Source organism: Salvelinus namaycush, chromosome 42, assembly GCF_016432855.1.
Source record: "Salvelinus namaycush isolate Seneca chromosome 42, SaNama_1.0, whole genome shotgun sequence".
Classification (NCBI taxonomy): Eukaryota; Metazoa; Chordata; class Actinopteri; order Salmoniformes; family Salmonidae; genus Salvelinus; species Salvelinus namaycush.
This window is the reverse complement of record NC_052348.1, coordinates 3655933-3680052: the sequence shown is the minus strand read 5'-3', so window position 1 is coordinate 3680052 and position 24120 is coordinate 3655933. Positions and strand designations below refer to the sequence as shown.

The 24120-nt window shown below is 43.7% G+C and overlaps 2 protein-coding genes across 2 annotated transcripts in view; both read left to right on the top strand.

Annotated features, from left to right (window-relative positions):
- LOC120034993 (programmed cell death protein 4-like) overlaps positions 1-9224 on the top strand; it is a 38153-nt gene extending 28929 nt beyond the window's left edge. Inside the window, exons 9-12 of the mRNA XM_038981722.1 lie at positions 1756-1863; positions 5972-6082; positions 6535-6674; positions 7351-9224. Coding sequence (XP_038837650.1) covers positions 1756-1863; positions 5972-6082; positions 6535-6674; positions 7351-7402 — 411 coding nt within the window. The 3' untranslated portion in view covers positions 7403-9224. The remainder of the gene's footprint in view (positions 1-1755; positions 1864-5971; positions 6083-6534; positions 6675-7350) is intronic.
- Positions 9225-9765: 541 nt separating this feature from the next.
- Positions 9766-23858, top strand: LOC120035170 (mannosyl-oligosaccharide glucosidase-like). Its single transcript, XM_038981992.1, is given in 5 exon segments — positions 9766-9820; positions 18076-18435; positions 19688-19911; positions 20194-20387; positions 21291-23858. Coding segments are annotated over 4 exon segments (2532 nt in total). The 5' UTR covers positions 9766-9820; positions 18076-18083; the 3' UTR covers positions 23053-23858.
- The last annotated feature ends 262 nt before the right edge of the window (positions 23859-24120 follow it).

Here is a 24120-nt window from a genome sequence, read left to right as displayed (position 1 = left end):
GGTCAAATAATAATAATCACAGGGGTTGTAGAGGGTGCAACAGGTCAGTACCTCAGGGCTAAATGTCAGTTGGCTTTTCATAACCGAGCATTGAGGTCTAGACAGCAGGAGAGGGAGAGTTGAAAACAGCAGGTCCGGGACAAGGTAGCACGTCTGGTGAACTGGTCAGGGTTCCATAGCCGCAGGCAGACCAGTTGAAACTGGAGCAGCAGCACAACCAGGTGGACTGGGGACAGCCAGGAGTCATCAGGCCAGGTAGTCCTGAGGCATGGTCCTAGAGCTCAGGTCCTCCGGGATGGGTGGGAGAGAGCGAATTAGAGGGAGCATACTTCAATTCACACAGGACACCAGATGAGACCGGAGAATTACACCAGATAAAACACTGACCATAGCCCCCCGGCACAGACTATTGCAGCATAGATACTGGAGGCTGCATAGATAACCCCGGACAGGGCCAACCAGGCAGGATATCACCCCACCCACTATAAACAGCCCCCACACCACTAGAGGGATATCAGACAACCAATGTGCTACCCTGAGACAAGGCTGACAATAGCCGACGAAGAGCTCCTCCACCGCACGACCCCAAGGAGGTGCAAAACTGGACACGAAGATCATGTCATTGACTCAACCCACTCAAGTGAAGCACCCCTCCTAGGGACGGCATGGAAGAGCACTAGTAAGCCAGTGACCCAGCCCCCGTAATAGGGTCCGGTGAAGAGGGGGGGAGCCGTCCAGGCAGAGACAGCAAAGGCGGTTCGTCGCTCCAGTGCCTTTCCGTTCACCTTTGCACTCCTGGGCCAGACAACACTCAATCATAGGACCTACTGAAGAGATGTCTTCAGTAATGACTTAAAGGTCGAGACCGAGTCTGCGTCTTTCACATGAGTAGACAGACCATTCCATAAAAATGGAAAGCCCTGCCTCCAGCTGTTTGCTTAGAAATTCTAGGTACAATAAGGAGGCCTGCGTCTTGTGACTGTAGTCTACGTGTAGGTATGTAAGGCAGTGACCTCTATCCAACGCAGGAGAAAATATATAACATAATATTCGTGTTGCGCCATTGTCCTTATGTATTAGAATCATATACAATTTCAGTAGCACGTGTCTGTTGGACTGTGCCATCCCCACTGCCTCCACAATAGATTAGTCTACTCAAACAGGCGAGAATCAGACAGGTGTCTTGTACACAGCGACCCCCCCCCCCCCCCCCCCCCCCCCTTTTTTTTGTTGCTATATGCTCAACTAAAGAAATGTTGGTCGACCAACAGCCTATCGCCCCCCCAAAAATGTACTAAATGGGGTAAGCCCGAGTCACCAAGGGTTTGCGGAATTGCAGTTGCACTCACGGTTCATAACTGAACAGAAACATGAGGGTTGAGTACTACACACACAAAGCAGACGTTGTTTGAGCAAATAGTCAATCACGATGCTCAATGACCAATTTGTCCAGCCAGTGATCGCTTGGGAGTCCTCTCCCCGATTCATGACTTCCTGTATTAAACAGGAAAAATCTTGCACTACCAAATAAACGAGGTCCGGTAGTCACTGCTGAGAAATGTCTGAAACTATAGATAAGATGCATCTTTTATCTATTGGACATAGGCTTTAGCTCGGTGGGATAAGTCCAGAGAACCAGGTTTGAAGCCTTATCGGTCAAATCTGTATTGGGCAGTGTTTTATCCATGGGTGGTGAATGATGGTTGGTATGATGGAGAGATTGATTGATTCATACTTTATCGATATGTGTTTCAGATGAACTTGCTGCTGAAGGAGTACCTTGTATCGGGAGAGGTGAAGGAGGCGGAACGCTGTCTGCGTGACCTAGAAGTACCTCACTTCCACCACGAGCTTGTCTATGAGGTACAAAAATACTCAAAGCGCTTGGTGTCCTGTTTAGAAGGACGCACCGTATCAAAATGTTTTGCAACAGAAAGCAAAACTATTTTATTGGACAACTACATGGAGTTTCTCCATACTGAACATGGCCTTTGTTGTCAGCACATACTGATATTGATAGCTGATCAGTGATGGCTCTATTGTACTTTCAATAGTTATATAGCTAGTTGGCGACATATGGCTTAATCTTACTGGCCTTTTCAGTATTGATAAGACTATAGTGTTGTGGTGTTTACTGTCATTAAATGTGAAGACTGTTATATTTATCAAATCAATTATCCGTGTAATTATTCCACGATTTAAATGAATCACGGAACAGTATTTCACTAGGAAGTTTGGGCACCATGGGAAAGTTGTTTAGAGTTTCAATTTCGCGACTATAAAGCTTCAGATATTTTCTTGTCAATTTAGTCTTCTATGTATTGTTACCTCAAGTCTCATTCCTGAATGTCAGAAACACTAACATGAATCAGCAATTTACAAACTGGCTTAATTATTTATTTACTAACTAATCAATCACAGAATTACATAAACACACAATTAGTTATACATTGATTATACATTGACACATGATACACTGAAAAGTCCCTAGTGGGCTAAGCCTATATGACGGCTTGGTAGACAAAGGAAAGGGGTGTGGCCAGCTCAAGAGTGGGAAACTCAGTGGACCCCATACATACGCTCTACTCCTGGGAATGCTTATACTTTGAACAACTGCTCATTTGAAAATTGCAATTTACAAATTTACGCGTGCATGCCTTTGTTGTCCCCCTCTGCGATCGCCGGTCCGTCTGCTGGATAGATTGTCAACAAAGTCTCTGGTTTGTCCACCAGAGATCAGTCTTTCGGAGTTGTATCTTGCTAAAATGGATATGTCAGAGTACTGTTCGACCGGTTGCGTTTACCAGACTAAAGTATTTAAACAGCTGCAGCCTGAATAATTGTTCTTTAGATTGAAATGGCTAAGAAATCTAGAATGTGGGAATGCTCTCCACGTTCTCTGGTCTTGTCCTTCGGTAGAGTTGAAGTCTGAACCACCTGGCGTGTTTTGGTCTCGAGTAGTAGCCATTTCAACGTGGGGACACTGTCCCGGCATTATCTTGACTATATTTCAATCGCCAACTATTTCAACATGTAGCAACAGCTGTGTTTTCTGATCTAACGTACATTTTTGTCGGGAGTCCTTTAGAAGCACTTGCCTTGGAAGGGCGATTCCATGATGTTTGGGTATAATGTCTGTTCTCATGGGGGTGTGTTCACTGACTAGTTAACCTGTCTAGCCCCGGGGTTCCGCTAGCGGAACTCCTCCCACATTCCACTGAAAAGGCAGAGCGCGAAATTCAAAAAATATTTTTTAGAAATATTTAACTTTCACACATTAACAAGTCCAATACAGCAAATGAAAGATAAACATCTTGTGAATCCAGTCAACCTGTCCGATTTTTAAAATGTTTTACAGCGAAAACACCACGTATATTTATGTTAGCTCACCACCAAATACAAAAAAGCACAGACATTTTTCACGGCACAGGTGGCTTGCACAAAACCAACCAAACTAACCAAGAACCAACCAAACTAACCAAGAAACAACTTCATCAGATGACAGTCTTATAACATGTTATTCAATAAATCTGTTTTGTTCGAAAAATGTGCACATTTGAGGTATAAATCAGTTTTACATTGCAGCTACCATCACAGCTACCATCAAAAATAGCACCGAAGCCGCCAGAGTAATTATAGAGACCAACGTGAAATACCTAAATACTCATCATAAAACATTTCTGAAAAATACATGGTGTACAGCAAATTAAAGACAGGCATCTTGTGAATCCAGCCAATATTTCCGATTTTTTTTAAAGTGTTTTACAGCGAAAACACAATATAGCATTATATTAGCTTACTACAATAGCCTACCACACAACCGCATTCATTCATCAAGGCACGTTAGCGATAGCAATAGGCACGTTAGCGATAGCGAATAAACCAGCAAAAGATATTAATTTTCACTAACCTTCATAAACCTTCATCAGATGACAGTCCTATAACATCATATTACACAATACATATATGGTTTGTTCGAAAATGTGCATATTTAGAGCTGAAATCCGTGGTTACACATTCTGAAAACTTAGCATCTTTTTCCCAGAATGTCCGGATATTTTTCTGACACTCACCTATTCTGACCAAATAACTATTCATAAACTTTACTAAAAAATACATGTTGTATAGGAAATGATAGATACACTAGTTCTTAATGCAATCGCCGTGTTAGAATTCTAAAAAAACTTCATTACGACATGCAGCTTACGTTATTGCGAGAGAGCGCCCAAAATCTGTGCGCTAACTAAAAGTAAACATGTTCGACAGATATATGGAATAACATCATAAATGGGTCCTACTTTTGATGATCTTCCATCAGAATGTTGTACAAGGGGTCCTTTGTCCAGAACAATCGTTGTTTGGTTTTAGAATGGCATTTTTCCCTCTCGAATGAGCAAGCAAAACTAGCCAAGTGGCGCTAAGCTCTCCTTCGTCACCAAACGCAAAGAACGCAACACGCCTAAACTCCCGAAAAATTTCAATAATGGCAGCTTCATTAAATAGTACCCGCAAAACATTAAACACCAGTCTCAACGTCAACAGTGAAGAGGCGACTCCGGGATGCTGGCCTTCTAGGCAGAGTTGCGAAGAAAAAGACATATCAGACTGGCTAATAAGAAGAAAAGATTAAGATGGACAAAAGAACACAGACACTGGACAGAGGAACTCTGCCTAGAAGGCCAGTATCCCGGAGTCGCCTCTTCACTGTTGACGTTGAGACTGGTGTTTTGCGGGTACTATTTAATGAAGCTGCCAGTTGAGGACTTGCGAGTTGTCTGTTTCTCAAACTAGACACTTGAATGTACTTGTCCTCTTGCTCAGTTGTGCACCGGGGCCTCCCACTCTCTCTATTCTGGTTAGAGACAGTTTGTGCTGTTCTGAGAAGGGAGTAGTACACAGTGTTGTACGAGGTCTTACGTTTCTTAGCAAATTCTCGCATGGAATAGCCTTCGTTTCTCAGAGCAAGAATAATGACGAGTTTCGGAAGAAAGTTGTATGTTTCTGGCCGATCTGTGCTTGTAATCGAACCCACAAATGCGGATGCTCCAGATACTGAACTAGTCTAAAGAAGACCAGTTTTATTGCTTCTTTTAATCAATTTTCAGATGCTAACCTAATTGCACAAGGGTTTTCTAATGATCAATTAGTCTTTTTAAAATGATAAACCTGGATTAGCTAACACAACACATTTGAACACAGGAGTGATGGTTGCTGATAATGGGCCTCTGTACCCCGATGTAGATATTCCATAAAAAAATCTGCCGTTCCAGCTACAATAGTCATTTACAACATTAACAATGTCTACACTGTATTTCTGATCAATTTGATGGTATTTTAATGGACATTGTGCTTTTCTATCAAAAACAAGGTCATTTCTAAGTGACCACAAACTTTTGAACGGTAGTGTATGTTACCTAAATGTTTATGGTCCATGCTGCTGTGAAGATAGTTTGATGTATTGTTTTTGTCTGACATGTTATCTTGCAAATCATTACCAAACATTATTCCACCAACATCCTCGATACTAATTAAATGCAAATGTAATCAGTTACTCAAAATATTTCATGCCAAATCCATTCACTGTGGTGAGAATTAAAGCAATGCTGCCCCAATGTGGTTAAATATGGGATTGCAACCTCTCTGAAAATATTTTACTAGTCTGAAAATAGCAAAATTACCAGCCCCTTTTATTGTGTCAAATAATTCTTCCTCCACTCTTCAGTCTCATCTTGGTCAAGCAGCCGTTGCACATAATGGAATATTTAAGACACTGTGTGCATGACATAACCGGTGTTCCAAATGGCACCTTATTCCCTTTAGTGCGCTGGACAAAGGTAGTGCACTATATAGGGAATAGAGTGCCATTTGGGACGGTACTTTTACAATCATTTTGTACATGAACATCCTGTTCATAGACATTAGCATGAAGTCCAATGCATTTTCTTCTCCTTCTCTCCTGGTTGGTCACCAGGCTGTTGTCATGGTGCTGGAGTCCAAGGGGGACACGGCCGTCAAGATGATGTGTAAGCTCCTCCAGGCCTTCTGGAAGATTGGCCTCGTCACAGTGGACCAGATGAACCGGGTACGTCCCCTTACGCACCAGAAAGTAGCACCAAATTCACTGGTAGCACCAGCACAAAAAATACCTCTAAACTTCTAAAAACTATTTCCAGTGATATGACTGCAGGTTTTTCTTTTCCAGCACTACAATTAACATAGCATGACTCGAATGTTAAACGAGTATTAATTGTCAACGTCAGACCTTGTGGATTTAAACCCATCTGTAGACCCATCTGTAACTACTCAGTCAAGGCATATTTTCTGCTGCTGATATAGTTACAGTATTTGGCCATATTCTCTCTAGCTATAGCCACAGTATATATTGTGATATTCTCTCGAGTCACTGTCAAGGCATATTCATTTGTTACCTGACAAGCTCAAGTGACAGAATTGAATCGTCTCTTATATTGTCTTATGATTGAAAGTGTTCTTTGGCTGTATGATTTGCTTACTCTGACTTCTTGTAACAACCAGGGCTTCCAGCGTGTGTACGACGAGCTGCCAGAGATCAACCTGGACGTGCCCCACGCCCACTCCATCATGGAGTCCTTTACGGACCTCTGCTACCAGGAGTCTGTTATCACCAAACAGTTGAGAGACTCCTGTCCCTCCAGGTCAGTCCCAGTGTTGAGTGGTGCAAACTCTCATTTTGTCTCTTGGGTATAGTCAGTTCCTGATTCTGCGATCGCATTTTATTTTTTACAAAAATCCACAATTCCCCCTGGATATTATGCGAGGGCTTGCAAATTTGACCAGTCACTGCACTATCTCTGCATGAAACTAAAAACATTAACCCATCACCACAATACAAAAATAGGGCTTGTGATGTCAACCAATCAATGCACATTTACTGCATAATGATTAAATCAAGCCACACGTCAACAAACCTTTAACCTCTTCAGTGCATTTTTCTTCACAAATTGGACAACATTATTGCATTTTGTCATACAAAAGGTTGGAATTGCTGCTTCAAAATAAAGCATGTTTAACTGCAAATATCAATCTCTGCCAAATCCTGGAGGGGCTGTACAGTAAAGTCATTATGTTTTTGATAAAACTAGACTAATCAGAGTATGCATACTTAATGTGTTTACATTAATAATGCCATAGTCTGAGTAATATCAAGTAATTAGTGTACATGTAAACCCACTCAATATGAGTATATTAATTACTTTATGAATAGCTTTTCACTAGGCCCCGAGTGTTTTGCATTGTAAGGCTGAGGACTCATATCCTCAACTCATTGGTAGCCTATGAAGTACTGAATCGCCTGTTCTGTCTGTCCATCAGGGGGCGGAAGCGGTTTGTGAGTGAGGGAGACGGGGGCCTGATCAAGAACTAGTGTGGAGGAGGTGGGGTGCTCGGCGTCCCTCTGCCCATCAAGCCGCAGGCCTGAGGCTGGGCGGGCTCGCGGTCAGAGTCCCCTGATTTATCTCCGGCCCTTTGTTATCACCACCCACTCACTCACCCACACACCAACGCTGACATCAGGTGAAGGAGGACCGAGGAGACGGGCAATCTTTTACTTTTTTTAAACTTTTTTTTCTCCTGTAATTTTTGTAATTTTTTTTTTTTTATTCCGGGGTTGGTGATCATTCTTTTCAGTCTGTTCTTTGAGTCTGAGTCAAGGCCCTGGATAAAGGGGGGTCAAATGGAGTCACTTAAGCTGGGGTTAAGGGTCAATGGGAAGTGGAAAAGGGATTATGTCTTGTGCTGGGCACGGGTTATTTTGGCTTTTTTTTTTTGCTACACCGGTGACTGTCTATCTCTAATTTTCTTTTCGCTTTGCATGTATAACGCTCATAAAAAGAAGTAAAAATACAAAGCACTTGTCAAAAAAAGACAACTCGTCATCAGCATACTGCATCGCAAGCTCTTATGAACTGAATCGCTCTTTGGAATGACATGGACCTCTGCATTTGTTTGGCCAAAGGTTTCTGTAATTACACAAAGACAAAGTTATATGGTTCTTAATTTTTTATTTTTGATGGTGATTTTGCTCTGTCAGTTGGGTTATTTATCTGTCCACTCCACAGGCAGGGTGGTTCAACTGTTCCTAGGCAGGGTTCTTAAACTGTCATAAGCACAGCAGCAGTCACAAAAGCCTGTCAGGTTTATAACTAGAGCCCAGATCAGGGCCTTCCTTCTTCCCCTTAGTGGAAGGCCTCTCCCTTCTAGTACACTGTAATCGAGTGTCAGAATGGGAGGGTTAGCGTCTCTCTAAATATACAGTGCAAATACGCAGGGTCTCTAGAACCCCTCTTCCGTTCGCTGAGCTGTTGACAAACTGGAACACCTTGCAGGCTTTTGTGTTGGTATTGTGATGTTTCATTCTCATATACTCCAACTTACATGTCATCTAGTGGAATATGTTTTAGGCAGACCTGGGTTTAAAAAGTAGGTTTATCAAATACTTTGTGCTTGATTAGACTTGTCTGGCACAATGAAACTAATGAATTTTGTCTCCCTACCTTTCAGGCACTCCAGGCAGGCTACATCAAATGCTCAATTAGTAATTGAAAATACATTTGAACCCAGGTCTGGCCCTAAGAGAGCGCGAAGGAAACAAGTCTTATCGCTGATCTAGGGTCTCGTATGAGAATGCAATGGATTTTTCCTGCCTTTGTTGACCAATATGTAAAGTAATAAGCTCAATCGTAATGTGAGAGTTCAGGATGGGGGAAACATTGATTGATTTAAAAAAAGCAACAACTAGTGAGGTTGAGTGTGTCATCACCCCTGTTTTGTTACATAAACTGGTTTGGGAATGGCTTTAAGGAGCTAGAAGTGAGTGGTCATCGCCACCTAGGGCTGAGAGGAGGCGTCTGACGTCAGCGTTTATTCCTAGTCATCAGCTCGGAACCACTTGTTCCTGATTGCCATTCTCCATTTCACTTATTTTAACAGCGTTTATGTTTTGAAAAGTTCATAGCTGATACATTTAGGAAAATCCAGTTTTGTTACATATACAATCACACCAACTACAGTTTACGGATTTCAATGCATCGCAAAAAGAAAACATGGGTTTTTACACACACGCCTCACAGAGCCATCTTTGTATTGCTATAAAACACTTTAAAAGGTTAAACTGTTTCCAACTCCCTTCCTCATGCAGTTCATTATACAATAATTTCAATAAAATTCCATATTTCTCTTCAGTGTAATATTCTTTGGGGACATTTTTGTATAACCAGTTCCTGTTACATGCTATTGCTAAGGCATATGACAATCAAATTAATGCTTGTTCCATACTGGATAGAAAATTGATGGACTTGAATGATAAACAATGATCAACACTATAATGCATTGCACAACCTGGCCCAATTCGAATACATGAAGTTGGACTTAATATCTGCATATTCTGGTTTAGTGAACACATTTAGGATGGCATAGTCCCAAATGTCATAGTCAACTACTGATGCAATGGTTCAGGACTGTGTACAGTATGTCCAAAAGTATATATATTTTCAGCCTGTTCCTTACAGAATAGAATGGTGTGCATGGATTGAATGTTGTGGCCTCTGGCCAGATAACTCGAGCTGTGGTGTAATCAGAGTTGCGACGTTCCGTTTTGCAACAAACGAGTTTAAAGTCGAGTAATGCAGGTAGGTGTTATGTTTTCTTCCGTGTAAGAAACATTTAGCAACAGAATGGGCATAATGAATAGGCCCCTGGCGTGGGCAGTCAGCACTGTGTACACGTCAGTGTTTTACGAGAGCGAGGGGATCAAGAACTAGCGCGAATTATGTGCATTTGAAATGTGAGTTTTACATTTACTGTCCATATTACATATAGTACATTTCTCGGTGATTTATGTGCTGCATTATTGGCAGAAAAGCTTGTTTAAAAATTATGCAAACTCGTGCTAAAACAGGTCTGCCCGATAGTTTAGTGACAGCCACCGATTTGCTAATCATTCATTAGCCAGTTAGCTTTAGCCGAAAGGCTTAAATGTATGCTTTGCCTAGCGCAGTAACTACATTTTTTTAATGTTGTAATAGTTTTAAAGGGTATTTATTTATGCAACTTTGCAGGTTAATAATTTCCATAGTCGACGAGGCAACATTACATTTGCTAGCTAGGTAGCAAACTACTAGCTAGTTCTGTAGTTGCAAGCAATGTTACCTCCTAGCAGTGGCAGGTGCATTATAATTAGCCAGGCTAAAAGCTGAAGATGAGGTCGAGGCTAACTGTTTTTAGAAACGCTAGTATTTACACACTGGCGTAGTTGGCAATTAGCTTACAAAATAACTGAATAGTCCGCCGGAAACCAGAAGTGAACAAAATTATATTTCAATTTACTCTGTAGATTGACTGTAGGCTTTGTCCTTATGCAGGCGAAATTCCAGAAGAAAAAAATCTAATGAAATGTATAAATAAACAGAATTCCCAAACGTAGGTCTGTTGTAGACCCATGCAGTTTCTCAGCGAGATTTGCCTGACAACTCAAACTGAATTATTCTGCTAGTTCTTGGTGAACTTAAAATAAGGGGTGTTGTACAAAGCAAGTCATCAGCAATTGGAGTATCAAAGCCAATTTAATCATTTCAAAATGCTGCTTTACCCACGTGTCTCTGGCCCAACCCATCGGTTTCTGTGACCAATTAGAACGGTTAGAATGTTTGCTTTCTGGAAATCATTGGGGAGCTACTCAGATCCAGACTCATTGCTGAGCAGAAGCTAAAGGCTTCCGCATGCTTTGGTTCGGCTGGCACCTAGACAAGTTTCCGAAGGAGTGTGCTCGCATACTCCCTTTAAAGACCTTCACTTGAACAACAAGAAAATCTAATCAAGTTTTATTGGTCACATACACATGGTTAGCAGATGTTAATGCGAGTGTAGCGAAACTTTGTGCTTCTAGTTCCGACCGTGCAGTAATATCTAACAAGTAATCTAACAATTTAACAACAACTACCTTATACACACAAGTGTAAAGGAATGATTAAGAATATGTACATATATGGATGAGTGATGGCCATGCAGCATAGGCAAGATGCAGTAGATGGTAATAAGTACAGTATATACATATGAGATGAGTAATGTAAGGTATGTAAACATTATATGAAGTGTCATTGTTTAAAGTGACTAGTGATAATTTATTACATCCAATTTTTTATTATTAAAGTGGCTAGAGATTTGAGTCAGTATGTTGGCAGCAGCCACTCAAAGTTAGTGATGGCTGTTGAATAGTCTGATGGCCTTGAGATAGAAGCTGTTTTTCAGTCTCTCGGTCCCCGTTTTGATGCACCTGTACTGACCTCGCCTTCTGGATGACAGCGGGGTGAACAGGCAGTGGCTCGGGTGGTTGTTGTCCTTGATGATCTTTTTGGTCTTCCTGTGACATCGGGTGGTGTAGGTGTCCTGGAGGGCAGGTAGTTTGTCCCCGGTGATGCGTTGTGCAGACCTCACTACCCTCTGGAGAGCCTTACGGTTGTGGGCGGAGCAGTTGCCATACCAGGCGGTGATACAGCCTGACAGGATTCTCTCGATTGTGCATCTGTAAAAGTTTGTGAGGGTTTTGGGTGACAAGCCAAATTTCTTCAGCATCCTGAGGTTAAAGAGGCGCTGTTGTGCCTTCTTCATCACGCTGTCTGTGTGGGTGGACCATTTCAGTTTGTCTGTGATGTGTATACCAAGGAACTTTCCACCTTTTCCACTACTGTCCTGTCGATGTGGGTAGGGGGGTGCTCCCTCTGCTGTTTCCTGAAGTCCACGATCATCTCCTTTGTTTTGTTGAGTGTGAGGTTATTTTCCTGACACCACACTCCGAGGGCCCTCCCTGTAGGCAGTCTCGTTGTTGTTGGTAATCAAGCCTACCACTGTAGTGTTGTCTGCAAACTTGATGACTGAGTTGGAGGCGTGCATGGCCACGCAGTCATGGGTGAAAAGGGAGTACAGGAGAGTAGAGGTCGACCGATTAATCGGAACGGCCGATTTAATTGGGGCCAATTTCAAGTTTTCATAACAATCGGAAATCTTTAATTTTGGATGCCGATTTTTATTTATTTATTTATTTTTTAATAATTTTTTTTACACCTTTTATTTAACTAGGCATGTCGGTTAAGAACAAATTCTTATTTTCAATGACGGCCTAGGAACGGTGGGTTAACTGCCTTGTTCAGGGGCAGAACGACAGATTTTTACCTTGTCAGCTCGGGGGATTCAATCTTGCAAACTTACAGTTAACTAGTCCAACGCTCTAACCACCTGCCTCACGAGGAGCCTGCCTGTTACGCGAATGCAGTACGAAGCCACGGTAAGTTGCTAGCTAGCATTAAACTTATCTTATAAAAAACAATCAATCAATCATAATCACTAGTTATAACTACACATGGTTGATGATATTACTAGTTTATCTAGCGTGTCCTGCGTTGCATATAATCGATGCAGTGCGCATTCGCGAAAAAGGACTGTCGTTGCTCCAACGTGTACCTAACCATAAACATCAATGCCTTTCTTAAAATCAATACACAGAAGTATATATTTTTAAACCTGCATATTTAGCTAAAAGAAATCCAGGTTAGCAGGCAATATTAACCAGGTGAAATTGTGTCACTTCTCTTGCGTTCGTTGCACGCAGAGTCAGAGTATATGCAACAGTTTGGGCCGCCCGGCTCATTGCGAACTAATTTGCCCAAATTTTACGTAATTATGACATAACATTGAAGGTTGTGCAATGTAACAGGAATATTTAGACTTATGGATGCCACCTGTTAGATAAAATGCGACACGGTTCCGTATTTCACTGAAAGAATAAACGTTTTGTTTTCAAGATGATAGTTTCCGGATTCGACCATATTAATGACCTTAGGCTCGTATTTCTGTGTGTTATTATGTTATAATTAAGTCTATGATTTGATAGAGCAGTCTGACTGCGCGATGGTAGGCACCAGCAGGCTCGTAAGCATTCATTCAAACAGTACTTTCGTGCGTTATGCCAGCAGCTCTTCGCAATGCGTTAAGCATTGCGCTGTTTATTACTTCAAGCCTATCAACTCCGAGATTAGGCTGGTGTAACCAATGTGAAATGGCTAGCTAGTTAGCGGGGTGCCCGCTAATAGCGTTTCAAACGTCACTCGCTCTGAGACTTGGAGTAGTTGTTCCCCTTGCTCTGCATGGGTAACGCTGCTTCAAGGGTGGCTGTTGTCGATGTGTTCCTGGTTCAAGCCCAGGTAGCGGCGAGGAGAGGGATGGAAGCTATACTGTTACACTGGCAGTACTAAAGTGCCTATAAGAACATCCAATAGTCAAAGGTATATGAAATACAAATTGTATAGAGAGAAATAGTCCTATAATTCCTATAACTACAACCTAAAACTTCTTACCTGGGAATATTGAAGACTCATGTTAAAAGGAACCACCAGCTTTCATATGTTCTCATGTTCTGAGCAAGGAACTTAAACGTTAGCTTTCTTACATGGCACATATTGTACTTTTACTTTCTTCTCCAACACTTTGTTTTTGTATTATTTAAACCAAATTGAACATGTTTCATTATTTATTTGAGGCTAAATTGATTTTATTGATATATTAAGTTAAAATAAGTGTTCATTCAGTATTGTTGTAATTGTCATTATTATAAATAAATTCAAAAAAATCGGCCGATTAATCGGTATCGTTTTTTTGTCCTCCAATAATCGGTATCGGCGTTGACAAATCATAATCGGTCGACCTCTACAGGAGAGGGCTGAGAACAAACCCTTGTGGGGCCCCAGTGTTGAGGATCAGCGGGGTGGAGATGTTGTTTCCTACCCTCACCACCTGGGGGTGGCCCGTCAAAATCCAGGACCCAGTTGCAAAGGGCGATCCCGACGAGTTGACGAGTTTGGAGACGAGTTTGGAGGGTACTATGGTGTTAAATGCTGAGCTGTAATCGATGAACAGCATTCTTATATAGGTATTCCTCTTGTCCAGATGGGTTAGGGCAGTGTGATTGCGATTGCGTTGTCTGTAGACCTATTGGGGCGGTAAACAAATTGGAGTGGGTCTAGGGTGTCAGGTAGGGTGGAGGTGATATGATCCTTGACTAGTCTCTCAAAGCACTTCATGATGACGGAAGTGAGTGCTACGGGGCGATAGTCGTTTAGCTCAGTTACCTTAGCTTTCTTGGGAACAGGAACAATGGTGGCTCTCTTGAAGCATGTGGGAACAGCGGACTGGGATAGGGATTGATTGAATATGTCTGTGAACACACCAGCCAGCTGGTCTGCGCATGCTCTGAGGACGCGCTAGGGATGTCATCTGGGCCGGCAGCCTTGCGAGGGTTAACACGTTTAAATGTTTTACTCACGTTGGCCGCGGTGAAGGAGAGCCGGCAGGTTTTGGTAGCGGTCTGTGTCAGTTGCACTGTATTGTCCTCAAAGAGAGCAAAGAAGTTGTTGAGTTTATCTGGGAGCAAGACGTCGGTGTCCGCGACGGGGCTGGTTTTCTTTTTGTAATCCGTGATTGACTTTTGACCCTGCCACATACGTCTCATGCCTGAGCCGTGGAATTGCGACTCTACTTTGTCTCTATACTGACGCTTAGCTAGTTTGATTGCCTTGCGGAGGGAATAGCTACACTGTTTGTATTCGGTCATGTTTCCGTTCGCCTTGCCGTGATTGAAAGCAGTGGTTCGCGCTTTCAGTTTCGCGCAAATGCTGCCATCAATCCACAGTTTCTGGTTAGGGAAGGTTTTAATAGTCACTGTGGGTACAATGTCACCGATGCACTTGCTAATAAACTCACTCACCGAATCAGTGTATACATCAATGTTGTTGTCTGAGGCTATCCGGAACATATCCCAGTCCATGTGATCGAAGCAATCTTGAAGCGTGGAATCAGATTGCTCGGACCAGCATTGAACAGACCTGAGCACGGGCCTTTCCTGTTTTAGTTTCTGTCTATAAGCTGGGAGCAACAAAATGGAGTCGTGGTCAGATTTGCCGAAAGGAGGGTGAGGGAGGGCTTTGTGTGCGTCGTGGAAGTTAGAGTAGCAATGATCCAGAATGCTGCCAGCCCGGGATTCTGCCAGCATTTGATATGCTGATCAAATTTAGGGAGCTTTGTTTTCAGATTAGCTTTGTTAAAATCCCCAGCTATAGTAAATGCACCCTCGGGATATGTGATTTCCAGTTTACATAGAGTCCAATGAAGTTCTTTCAGGGAGGTCGAGGTGTCTGCTTGGGGGGGATATACACGGATGTGATTATAATCGAAGAGAATTCTCTTGGTAGATAATGTGGTCGGCATTTGATTGTAAGGAATTCTAGGTCAGGTGAACAAAAGGACTTGAGTTCCTGTATGTTGTTATGATCACACCACGACTTGTTAATCATAAGGCATACACCTCCGCCCTTCTTCTTACCAGAGAGATGTTTGTTTCTGTCGGCACGATGCGTGAAGAAACCGGGTGGCTGTACCGACTGATAACGTATCCCGAGTAAGCCATGATTCCGTGAAACAGAATATTACCATCTCTGATGTCTCTCTGGAATGTAACACTTGCTCGAATTTTGTCTACCTTGTCAAGAGACTAGACATTGGCAAGTAGTATACTTGTGAGCGATGTGCACGTCTACGGAGCCTGACCAGAAGACCGCTCTGTCTGCCCAATGAGCGACGAAGGGGCCTAGACTTCGGCTACCGAAATTAGGCTTGCCTTGAGAAAAAATGTGATGTGCACAAACAGCCGAAAACCAACAAAAACGTCACAATGTTGTCATATAATACAGTGCCTTGAGAAAGTATTCATGCCCCTTGACTCCCGAGTGGCGCAGCAGTCTAAGGCCCTGCGTCTCAGTGCAAGAGGAATCACTACAGTCCCTGGTTCGAATCCAGGCTGTATCACATCCGGCCGTGATTGGGAGATCCAAAGGGCGGCGCACAATTGGCATAGCGTTGTCTGGGTTTGGCCGGGGTAGGCCGTCATTGTAAATAAGAATTTGTTCTTAACTGACTTACCTAGTTAAGTAAATAAAAATGTAAATCCACATTTTGCTGTGCTGTAGCCTAAATTCAACATGGATTAAATAGATTGTTTTTCTCACCCATCTACACACAAAACCCCATGACATAGTAAAAACATGTTTTTAGACAGAAATATCTCATCTACAGAAGTATTCACACCCCTAAGTCAATACTTTGTAGAAGCACCTTTGGCGGTGAATACAGCTGTGAGTCTTTCTGGGTAAGTCTCTAAGAGCTTTTCACACCTGGATTGTGCAACATTTGCCGATGATTTTGCGTTTTTGTTTCATCTGACTGCCAATTCCTGATCTTCTGAGAACATCATTTGAGGAGTCGCCTGAAGCGTGAGAGGAATGGGAGCTACAGGTATACAACAGTGCTGCCACAGTAGTGAGGACAACTGGCTACTGTTCTGAACTTTGTGTGGTGAGCTTTCTGAAGCCCAGAGCTGCTGAGGCATCACAAGTGGGTGCTACAGAGTGGAAGAGGAGAAGTCCAGTGGCTATAAGACTCAGGCTGGTTCCCAGACTTGCCCTCTACAAGATCATCAGCAGACTCCATCATCTACCATCCTTTGGCTCCCTCTGTTCAAGCCATGAACCTCTCCATCTTCGGAGGATGCAGCTTCCAAAGACTTGGCCTCTATTGGTTGACCTGTCATGATATATTGCTATTTTGTTTTTTCCACTTGAAGCGCTTCGAGATTCTACGAAAAGCGCTTTAGAAATGTTATATATTATTATTCAAAATTCTTCAAGCTTTGTCAAATTGGTTGTTGATCATTGCTAGACAACCATTTTCAGGTCTTGCCATATTTTCAAGTAGATTTAAGTCAAAACTGTAACTCTGCCACTGTCTTCTTGGTAAGCAACACTAGAGTAGATTTGGCCGTGTCTTTTAGGTTATTGTCCTACTGAAAGGTGAATTCATCTCCCAGTGTCTGGTGGAAAGCAGACTGAACCAGGTTTTTGCCTGTGCTTAGCTCCATTCCATTTATTTTTTTATCCTGAAAAACACCCCAGTCCTTAATGATGACAAGCACACCCACAACATTATGCAGCCACCACTATGCTTGAAAATATGAGGGGTGTACTCAGTAATGTGTTGTATTGGAATTCCCCCTAACAAGACAAAAAGTGAATTGCTTTGCCACATTTTTTTTGCTGTATTACTTTAGTGCCTTGTTGCAAACAGGATGCATGTTTTGGAATATTTTTTATTCTGTACAGGCTTCCTTTTCACTCTGTCAATTAGGTAAGTATTGTGGAGTAACTACAATGTTGTTGATCCATCCTCAGTTTTCTCCTATCACAGCCATTAAACTCTGTAACTGTTTTTTAAAGTCACCATGGCAAAATCCCTAAGCGGTTGCGTTCCTCTCATGCAACTGAGTTAGGCAGGATGCATGTATCTTTGTAGTGACTGGGTGTATTGATACATCATCCAAATTGTAATTAATAACTTTACCATGCTCAAAGAGATATTCAATGTCTGTTTTTTTTTATCCATCTACCAATAAATGCCCTTCTTTGTGAGGCATTGGAAAACCTCCCTGGTCTTTGTGGTTGAATTTGAAATTAAATTCCTGCGGAATATTCATTTTTTCTCAAGCTAATTCCAAGCAACGCTAGTGTGTAAATGATAGCGTTGCTAAAAGCAGTTAAGGTCTAGGCCAGGGATGGACAACTTTGATGGGGGTGTGGCCCACAAAAAAACGGAATTCATCATGAAGGACCGCAGTGGGTCTGCGTACCCACATCCATTGGTCCGCCAGTTGCCCATCCCTGGTCTAGGCTAATGTTTATATGGTAATGACTTTGTCCCTGTTATTCTATAAACTAAGAGCACTGGCATGCCATTCTTTTTATGGTAACCAAATATGATAACGTACTGGGTAGAACTTATACACGGCTATGAAAATAGTGTGGACATGTTCATATTACCTATAAACGTGGAGAGCATTCCTTTCCCCGTATCCTCTCCTCGCTACCCTCTTTGTTGAGAAGGATGTGAGGAATTGGAGAGAAATGTGAGATTCACCCACAGTATCCTTCTCTTCCTCCTCAGCTGGAAGGATGGGCAGGCAGAGGAAGAGAGTGGTGTCCGGCGAGGCTGACCCCCCTCTCACAAGGAAAGACGAGAAACCTGCCACCCTACAACGCAAGGAGAAGAAAAAAAAGCTAGACATCGGCAAAATCTTCATCAATATCTCCATCGGCCTCTGCATCTTCAGCCTTACCTGGTTCTGCTATGCCCTTTACATGCGTTCCTCGCTGGCCAAACGGGTGGTAACTCTCCACCACTCGCCGCCCGTCCTCGATGCCAACAGCACCAGTGCTGAGGTGTCCCCTGAGAGGTTTTGGGGCTCCTACCGGCCCCAGGTCTACTTTGGGATGAAAACTAGGAGCCCCAGATCTGTTGTCACAGGTACAAGACTGTCGTTTCTCTACATTCACACTTAAATATTTGCTAATACTATTGACAATACTATTGACTAAAGTGTCAGCTGGAAATAACTGTGTATGCTATGTGGCAAGCGGTACTAACCTGTTTGCGAAACACCAGAGGAACACAATGGAAATAAGTTGTATCACTTATTGTGTTATCCTCATATTATATGTGGTTTATATCAGGATTTATGTTAGGACTCTACCGTTACTCCTTAAGGTCCAAGGATCTTATGTTATTTTCAGAGGTAGACTGGCTCTGGCAGCCAAAACTCTTATCTAAACGGGAATTGATTCTTAGTTGCGATATGGTTCTAGAAAAAAAAAGATTTAACCTTTTATTGAACTAGGCAAGTCAGTTAAGAACATATTCTTATTTACAATGATGGCCTAGGAACAGTGGGTTAACTGCCTTGTTCAGTGGCCGAACGACAGATTTTTATCTTGTCAGCTCGCAGCTCGGGGGTTTGGTCTAGCAACCTTTCAGTTGCTGAAACATAAAGCCCTTTACTTTCATCTCACATCAAAATCATTTTACAAATGCAAATTATACTGTACACTTTTATCCGGCTTTATCACAGTTGCAGCCAACAGTATTTTTCGGTGACAACATGTTTCTGGTGGCCTTCCATTACACACAGGTGTTCAGAGCATGCTAGATAGCTAGTTAGCACAGGTGGTCCCTCTGTCTTCCGTAAACCCTCGCTGTAACATGGCGATATGGCCGTTTGGAAGACTAAACCTAGACCTATATTTTTATTTTCCAATTGGTAATTCAAACGAGCTTCCCATTCGCCATTCAAGTGCACAGACAACTTGGCTGGCTTCAGCGCGTCAGATTGACATAGGATTGACATAGGCTAGTGATTTTGTTTTTCGTTACTCGTCTTATTGGCTGAGGAAAAGTAAATGTGGACAGTTCTTCTTCAAATTGCTCATCAGAATTCGGTAGGAAGGACACGCTATTGCGTCCTCGAATTGCATGTTTTGTTGAAATGAATTACCATAAAGTAAATGCCATTTCTTTCATTCTGAGCACTGTGGGTGGACGCTCTAATCAGGTTACGCACCCAATGCATATGGATCCGGTACATTTCTTAAATGTCCAGCGCCACATTTTTCTAATGGAAACCCTGGATTATATATATAATCCATGTACATGTTTAACATTTAATATTTTGGGGAATGATTTAAATAAATAAATTCTGTGTTTCCATTTCTCTACATCCCAGGGATGATGTGGATGCGCCAGTTCTCTGAGGTGGATGTGAACCTCAGGCACACATGCGAGCAGGGCGACCGGCTGCAGGGCTACGGCTGGCTGATGCATGATGGCCTCAGCTTTGGTGTGCAGGAGATCCATGACAGCGACTTTACGCTCACCACGGAGTTTGTCAAGCGGATGGGCGGTGAGCACGGAGGGGACTGGACCTGGAGGATCACAGCCAAGCAGCATGTGAGTGTGGTGGGATACATTCACACACCTTTAAACAGTGTGGTGGGATACATTCACACACCTTTAAACCCACCTGGCAATTAACCAGGCATATTTTGTTCCGATTATTTGTCTTACATTGAAAGACATTTGAGTTTTGAAACTATTCATATTGTCTCCTGGTATTGATATTATTTTTTTAAATTAGAATGCTACTGAGCAGAGTTTTTCTCTCCCATTTCGCTAGGTTTCAAAACGTTTTCTCCTTCTTACTGAACATGACCCAGTTCTTCCTTCCCCCAGAGTTCGGCTCCGCACGCGCCGATCATCTCCCTGATGTTCTATGCTGCTGCCGACATCCAGGGTTCCCTGGAGGCCCACGTGGAGGAGAGGAACCGTCTGGGTTCCATCACTGGGTTCTCAGAGGAGCTGGGGAACTTCAAGATCACCTTCCGCAAGCCTGTTGCCGGGGAGTCCTCCAGTGCCAAGTATGCCAGGTAGGTACTCTCCCAAACTGCTAACGTTAGCATTTTCGTACCCAAAACCAATAGAACTCAATGAATGTACCCCAAATTTTGCAAACAGTGGACAAATGTGCCACAATAGTCCCTATTAACTAATATTTAAATAATACCAAGCAATACTAAATATCTGAAGAATATGTTCTAAGTGAAAAAACTAGAAAGGGCACAATCAATCTTTTTCAATAAAATCAGTGAGCCTGTCAAGAGAGAAACATGATAGGTGACAGAAATCATGTAGTATGAAACAAAGCATTGCATATTAATAAAGGCACAACTGCTACAGCAATGCATTGAGAAACAAAGCAGAGATGGGACATGTCCTCAGTGTCTGCGGTGAAGATGGCCAGCCAAACTGCTGTTCTGGCTCTGATATATAGGTTATGTTCAACCTTTTGAGGGACGAAACAGAGAGACATTGATCTGTTCCAGTGGTGAGGACAAGGTCAATAGAGACTCCAATGCATAGATATTGAAGGGACAGCAAGGTTTCATGAGGAGGTTACACAATCAAGCCATAACGCAGGCCAGAAAAGAGCGTTGAATAGGGTTAGGGTTAGGTGTGTCTGCCATTTAGACCATAAAGAACTAAAAAGGAGCATTGTTTTCATTCAACATAACACATCGGTCAGTATGCGGTATTCTTTATCCCTGACCCTTGGCTGAAATAGTATGAAATCACAGATGTAGGTTTAAGGTCATGCCACTTTCCAGGAGGCCACTGCACTCTGAAGGGTATAAAACCCTATGGTGATGGCAGGTCAAGGGTATTGGTGCCTTGCTCCAATTCTGAGAGGAAGCTTTGGCAAGATGAGAACATGAGAGATTCCCTCTACCTTCAGGGTGGTTCACCTTCGTCTTCTCTCCTCCTTTCCTCAGCTACAACTACCTCCAGACCTTGTCGCCAGGCTTGGAGAGGCTGACGGACATCGTGAGGAACAGCTTGAACCGCAGATTCGTCTACAGCCCCCCCTCTGGCGAGAAGAGGCAGTACATCGCGGTGGATACCTACAAGCCCCCGCACCAGCCGAAACCAGCCGACCCCAGAAAGGAGAGCGACTTTGTCCTGCACCAGGTCACCGTCCAGATGCCCTTCCAGATTGAGGTCCTGTTCGAGTCTGGTAGCTTCCGCAACCGTCCCAACCAGCTGTCAGCGGCGGCCATGACGGAGGAGCTGGAGGAGAGGAAGGCGGCGTTCGATGCCAAGTTCGAGAAGACGTTCGGTCTCCAGGCCAAAGGCTTGGGCCATGCCCAGGTGAAGTTCAGCTAGGCGGCGTTGAGCAACATGCTGGGTGGGATGGGTTACTTCTACGGCCAGTCGGTGGTCCAGTCGGTGTACAACGAGTACCCGCTGCTCTACCCTGAGGGTGCCCTGTTCACCGCTGTGCCCTCACGCTCCTTTTTCCCCCGAGGGTTCCTGTGGGACGAAGGCTTCCACCAGCTGCTGCTCAGCAAGTGGGACCCGCAGGTGACGCGGGAGGCCACGGCCCACTGGTTGGACCTGGTCAATATGGAGGGATGGATTCCCCGGGAGCAGATCCTGGGCGATGAGGCACGCAGCAAGGTCCCTGCCGAGTTTGTGGTGCAGCGCAATGAAAACGCCAACCCGCCCACCTTCTTCTTGGCCCTGCAGAAGCTGGTGGAGCAGGTCCAGGCCAATCCGGACGCAGAGTCCTCACGGCCCACCCTGCCCTTCCTCCGCAGGCTCTACCCCCGCCTCCAGACATGGTTTGAGTGGTACAACACCACCCAGATAGGCCCGCTGCCCAACTCCTACCGCTGGCGGGGCCGCGACAAGGACACCAACCTCTTTCTCAATCCCAAGACGCTGACGTCCGGCCTGGATGACTATCCGCGGGCCTCGCACCCATCAGCCGAGGAGCGCCATGTGGACCTGCACTGCTGGATGGCCCTGGCGTCGGGCACCATGGCCAGCGTGGCCCGGCTGCTGGGAGAGCCCCACCAGGAGTACGAGCGCACCCACCAGACGCTCAGCGACAACGCACTGCTGGAAGAGCTGCACTGGTCAGACCAGCTTCGCTCCTTCAGCGACTATGGAAACCACACGCAGGCGGTGTCGCTGCAGCAGGAGAAGGTGTACGTCCCCCCGGGGCAGCCGAGGCACCAGTTTCCCGTGGCGCGCCTGGTGCGCTCGGTGCGCCGGGCCCCCAAGTCGCAGTTCGTCAATGCTTTGGGCTACATCAGCCTATTCCCCTTCCTGCTATACGTCCTGACGCCCGACTCACCCAAGCTTGAGCACATCTTCAGAGACATGAGGGACGCGGACAAGCTGTGGACGCCCTACGGCCTTCGCTCTCTGTCCAGGGCCGACCCGCTCTACATGAAGCGCAACACTGAGCATGACGCCCCCTACTGGCGGGGCCCCATATGGATCAACATCAACTACCTGGCCGTCAGGGCCCTGCACCACTATGGCAACACTGAGGGGCCATATCAGGAGAAGGCAGCCGCCCTCTACCAGGAACTCAGAACTAATATCATGAACAATGTTTACAGACAGTATGTAGAGACTGGGTATATCTGGGAACAGTACAATGACAGCACGGGCAGTGGGCAAGGGAGTCACCCCTTCACTGGCTGGTCGGCACTAACTGTTTTGATAATGGCTGAGCAGTATTGACACTGATGCAAAAAATCTCATCTCGCTTTTTTTGTAAGATGTTCTCAAAAGAATTGCCATTTTTACTCCATCTGTCTCCTTAACGTCAACAGATGTTAAGTCTATGGGCCAACTCCAATGTTCCAATTCTTCCCCTTTGGCTGTCTCAGTGAGTGTTTGTACAAAGCCCATACCCCAAAGTACGGATGAAAGGTTATTTTTGAATAGCCCATATACTTATCAATGAACTCCCCAAGTGCCGCCTGACTGAGTTCTCTGTCTGTCTGATGGCAGAAACCTTTTAAGAACTATAGTAACAATAGTAGTACTAAAGAATAGTCTTGACATAAATCATTCATACAGTATCATATCAAGACTACCGTACTATAGGAAGTAATGCACTTTTTCAAAGTCGATCATTCAAACTTTTTTTTGTCTCTGGAGATGCATTTTCTGTTGAGCAAAGTAATACCTATAATTGGTGGGCCTATTGAGAAATAGTATATTCCGTCTTAACAAATATTTGATCCCCAGGTTCATTTTGTTTCTGGTTGCTTTGTCCCCTCATACAATCTCATTTAAGCCCGTATAAAATTAAGAAATAAGTTTTGTTTTCCCCAAATGTTTTGCTGCAAATAAACGGTTTCCTGTTCATTTTATCAATGCAAAACAAGACACGGATGTATCTCCACCGGTAGCAGATATCCTTCACGGCACGGAATAACATGAGTAACTTCCTTGCGTTGGTTTGTTACATCTTCAGTGAAAAGAACAATAAATATGTCAACGCCTTGTGTGTCGTGTCGATGACCTGTGCTGATTACTTTTTTTCTGTGGGAAGGATGTCTTTATCGCCTTTTAGGAAGACACTTATTTGCTCAATATGTGGTGTTGTTACTCTAGCCTCTGGTTTTGGTAACCAATCATGAAACGATAGAAATTCAATGAAAGTATATATTTTTTGTATAGTTTATAGCAGTGCTTATTAAGATGTATTAAACTACAGCTGATAATGTACACTTCTGATAGGAGTGACCCTCCAGATCAGTAACCGGTGACTGGGTCAATTTGTCTTGCTTTGATTGCTTG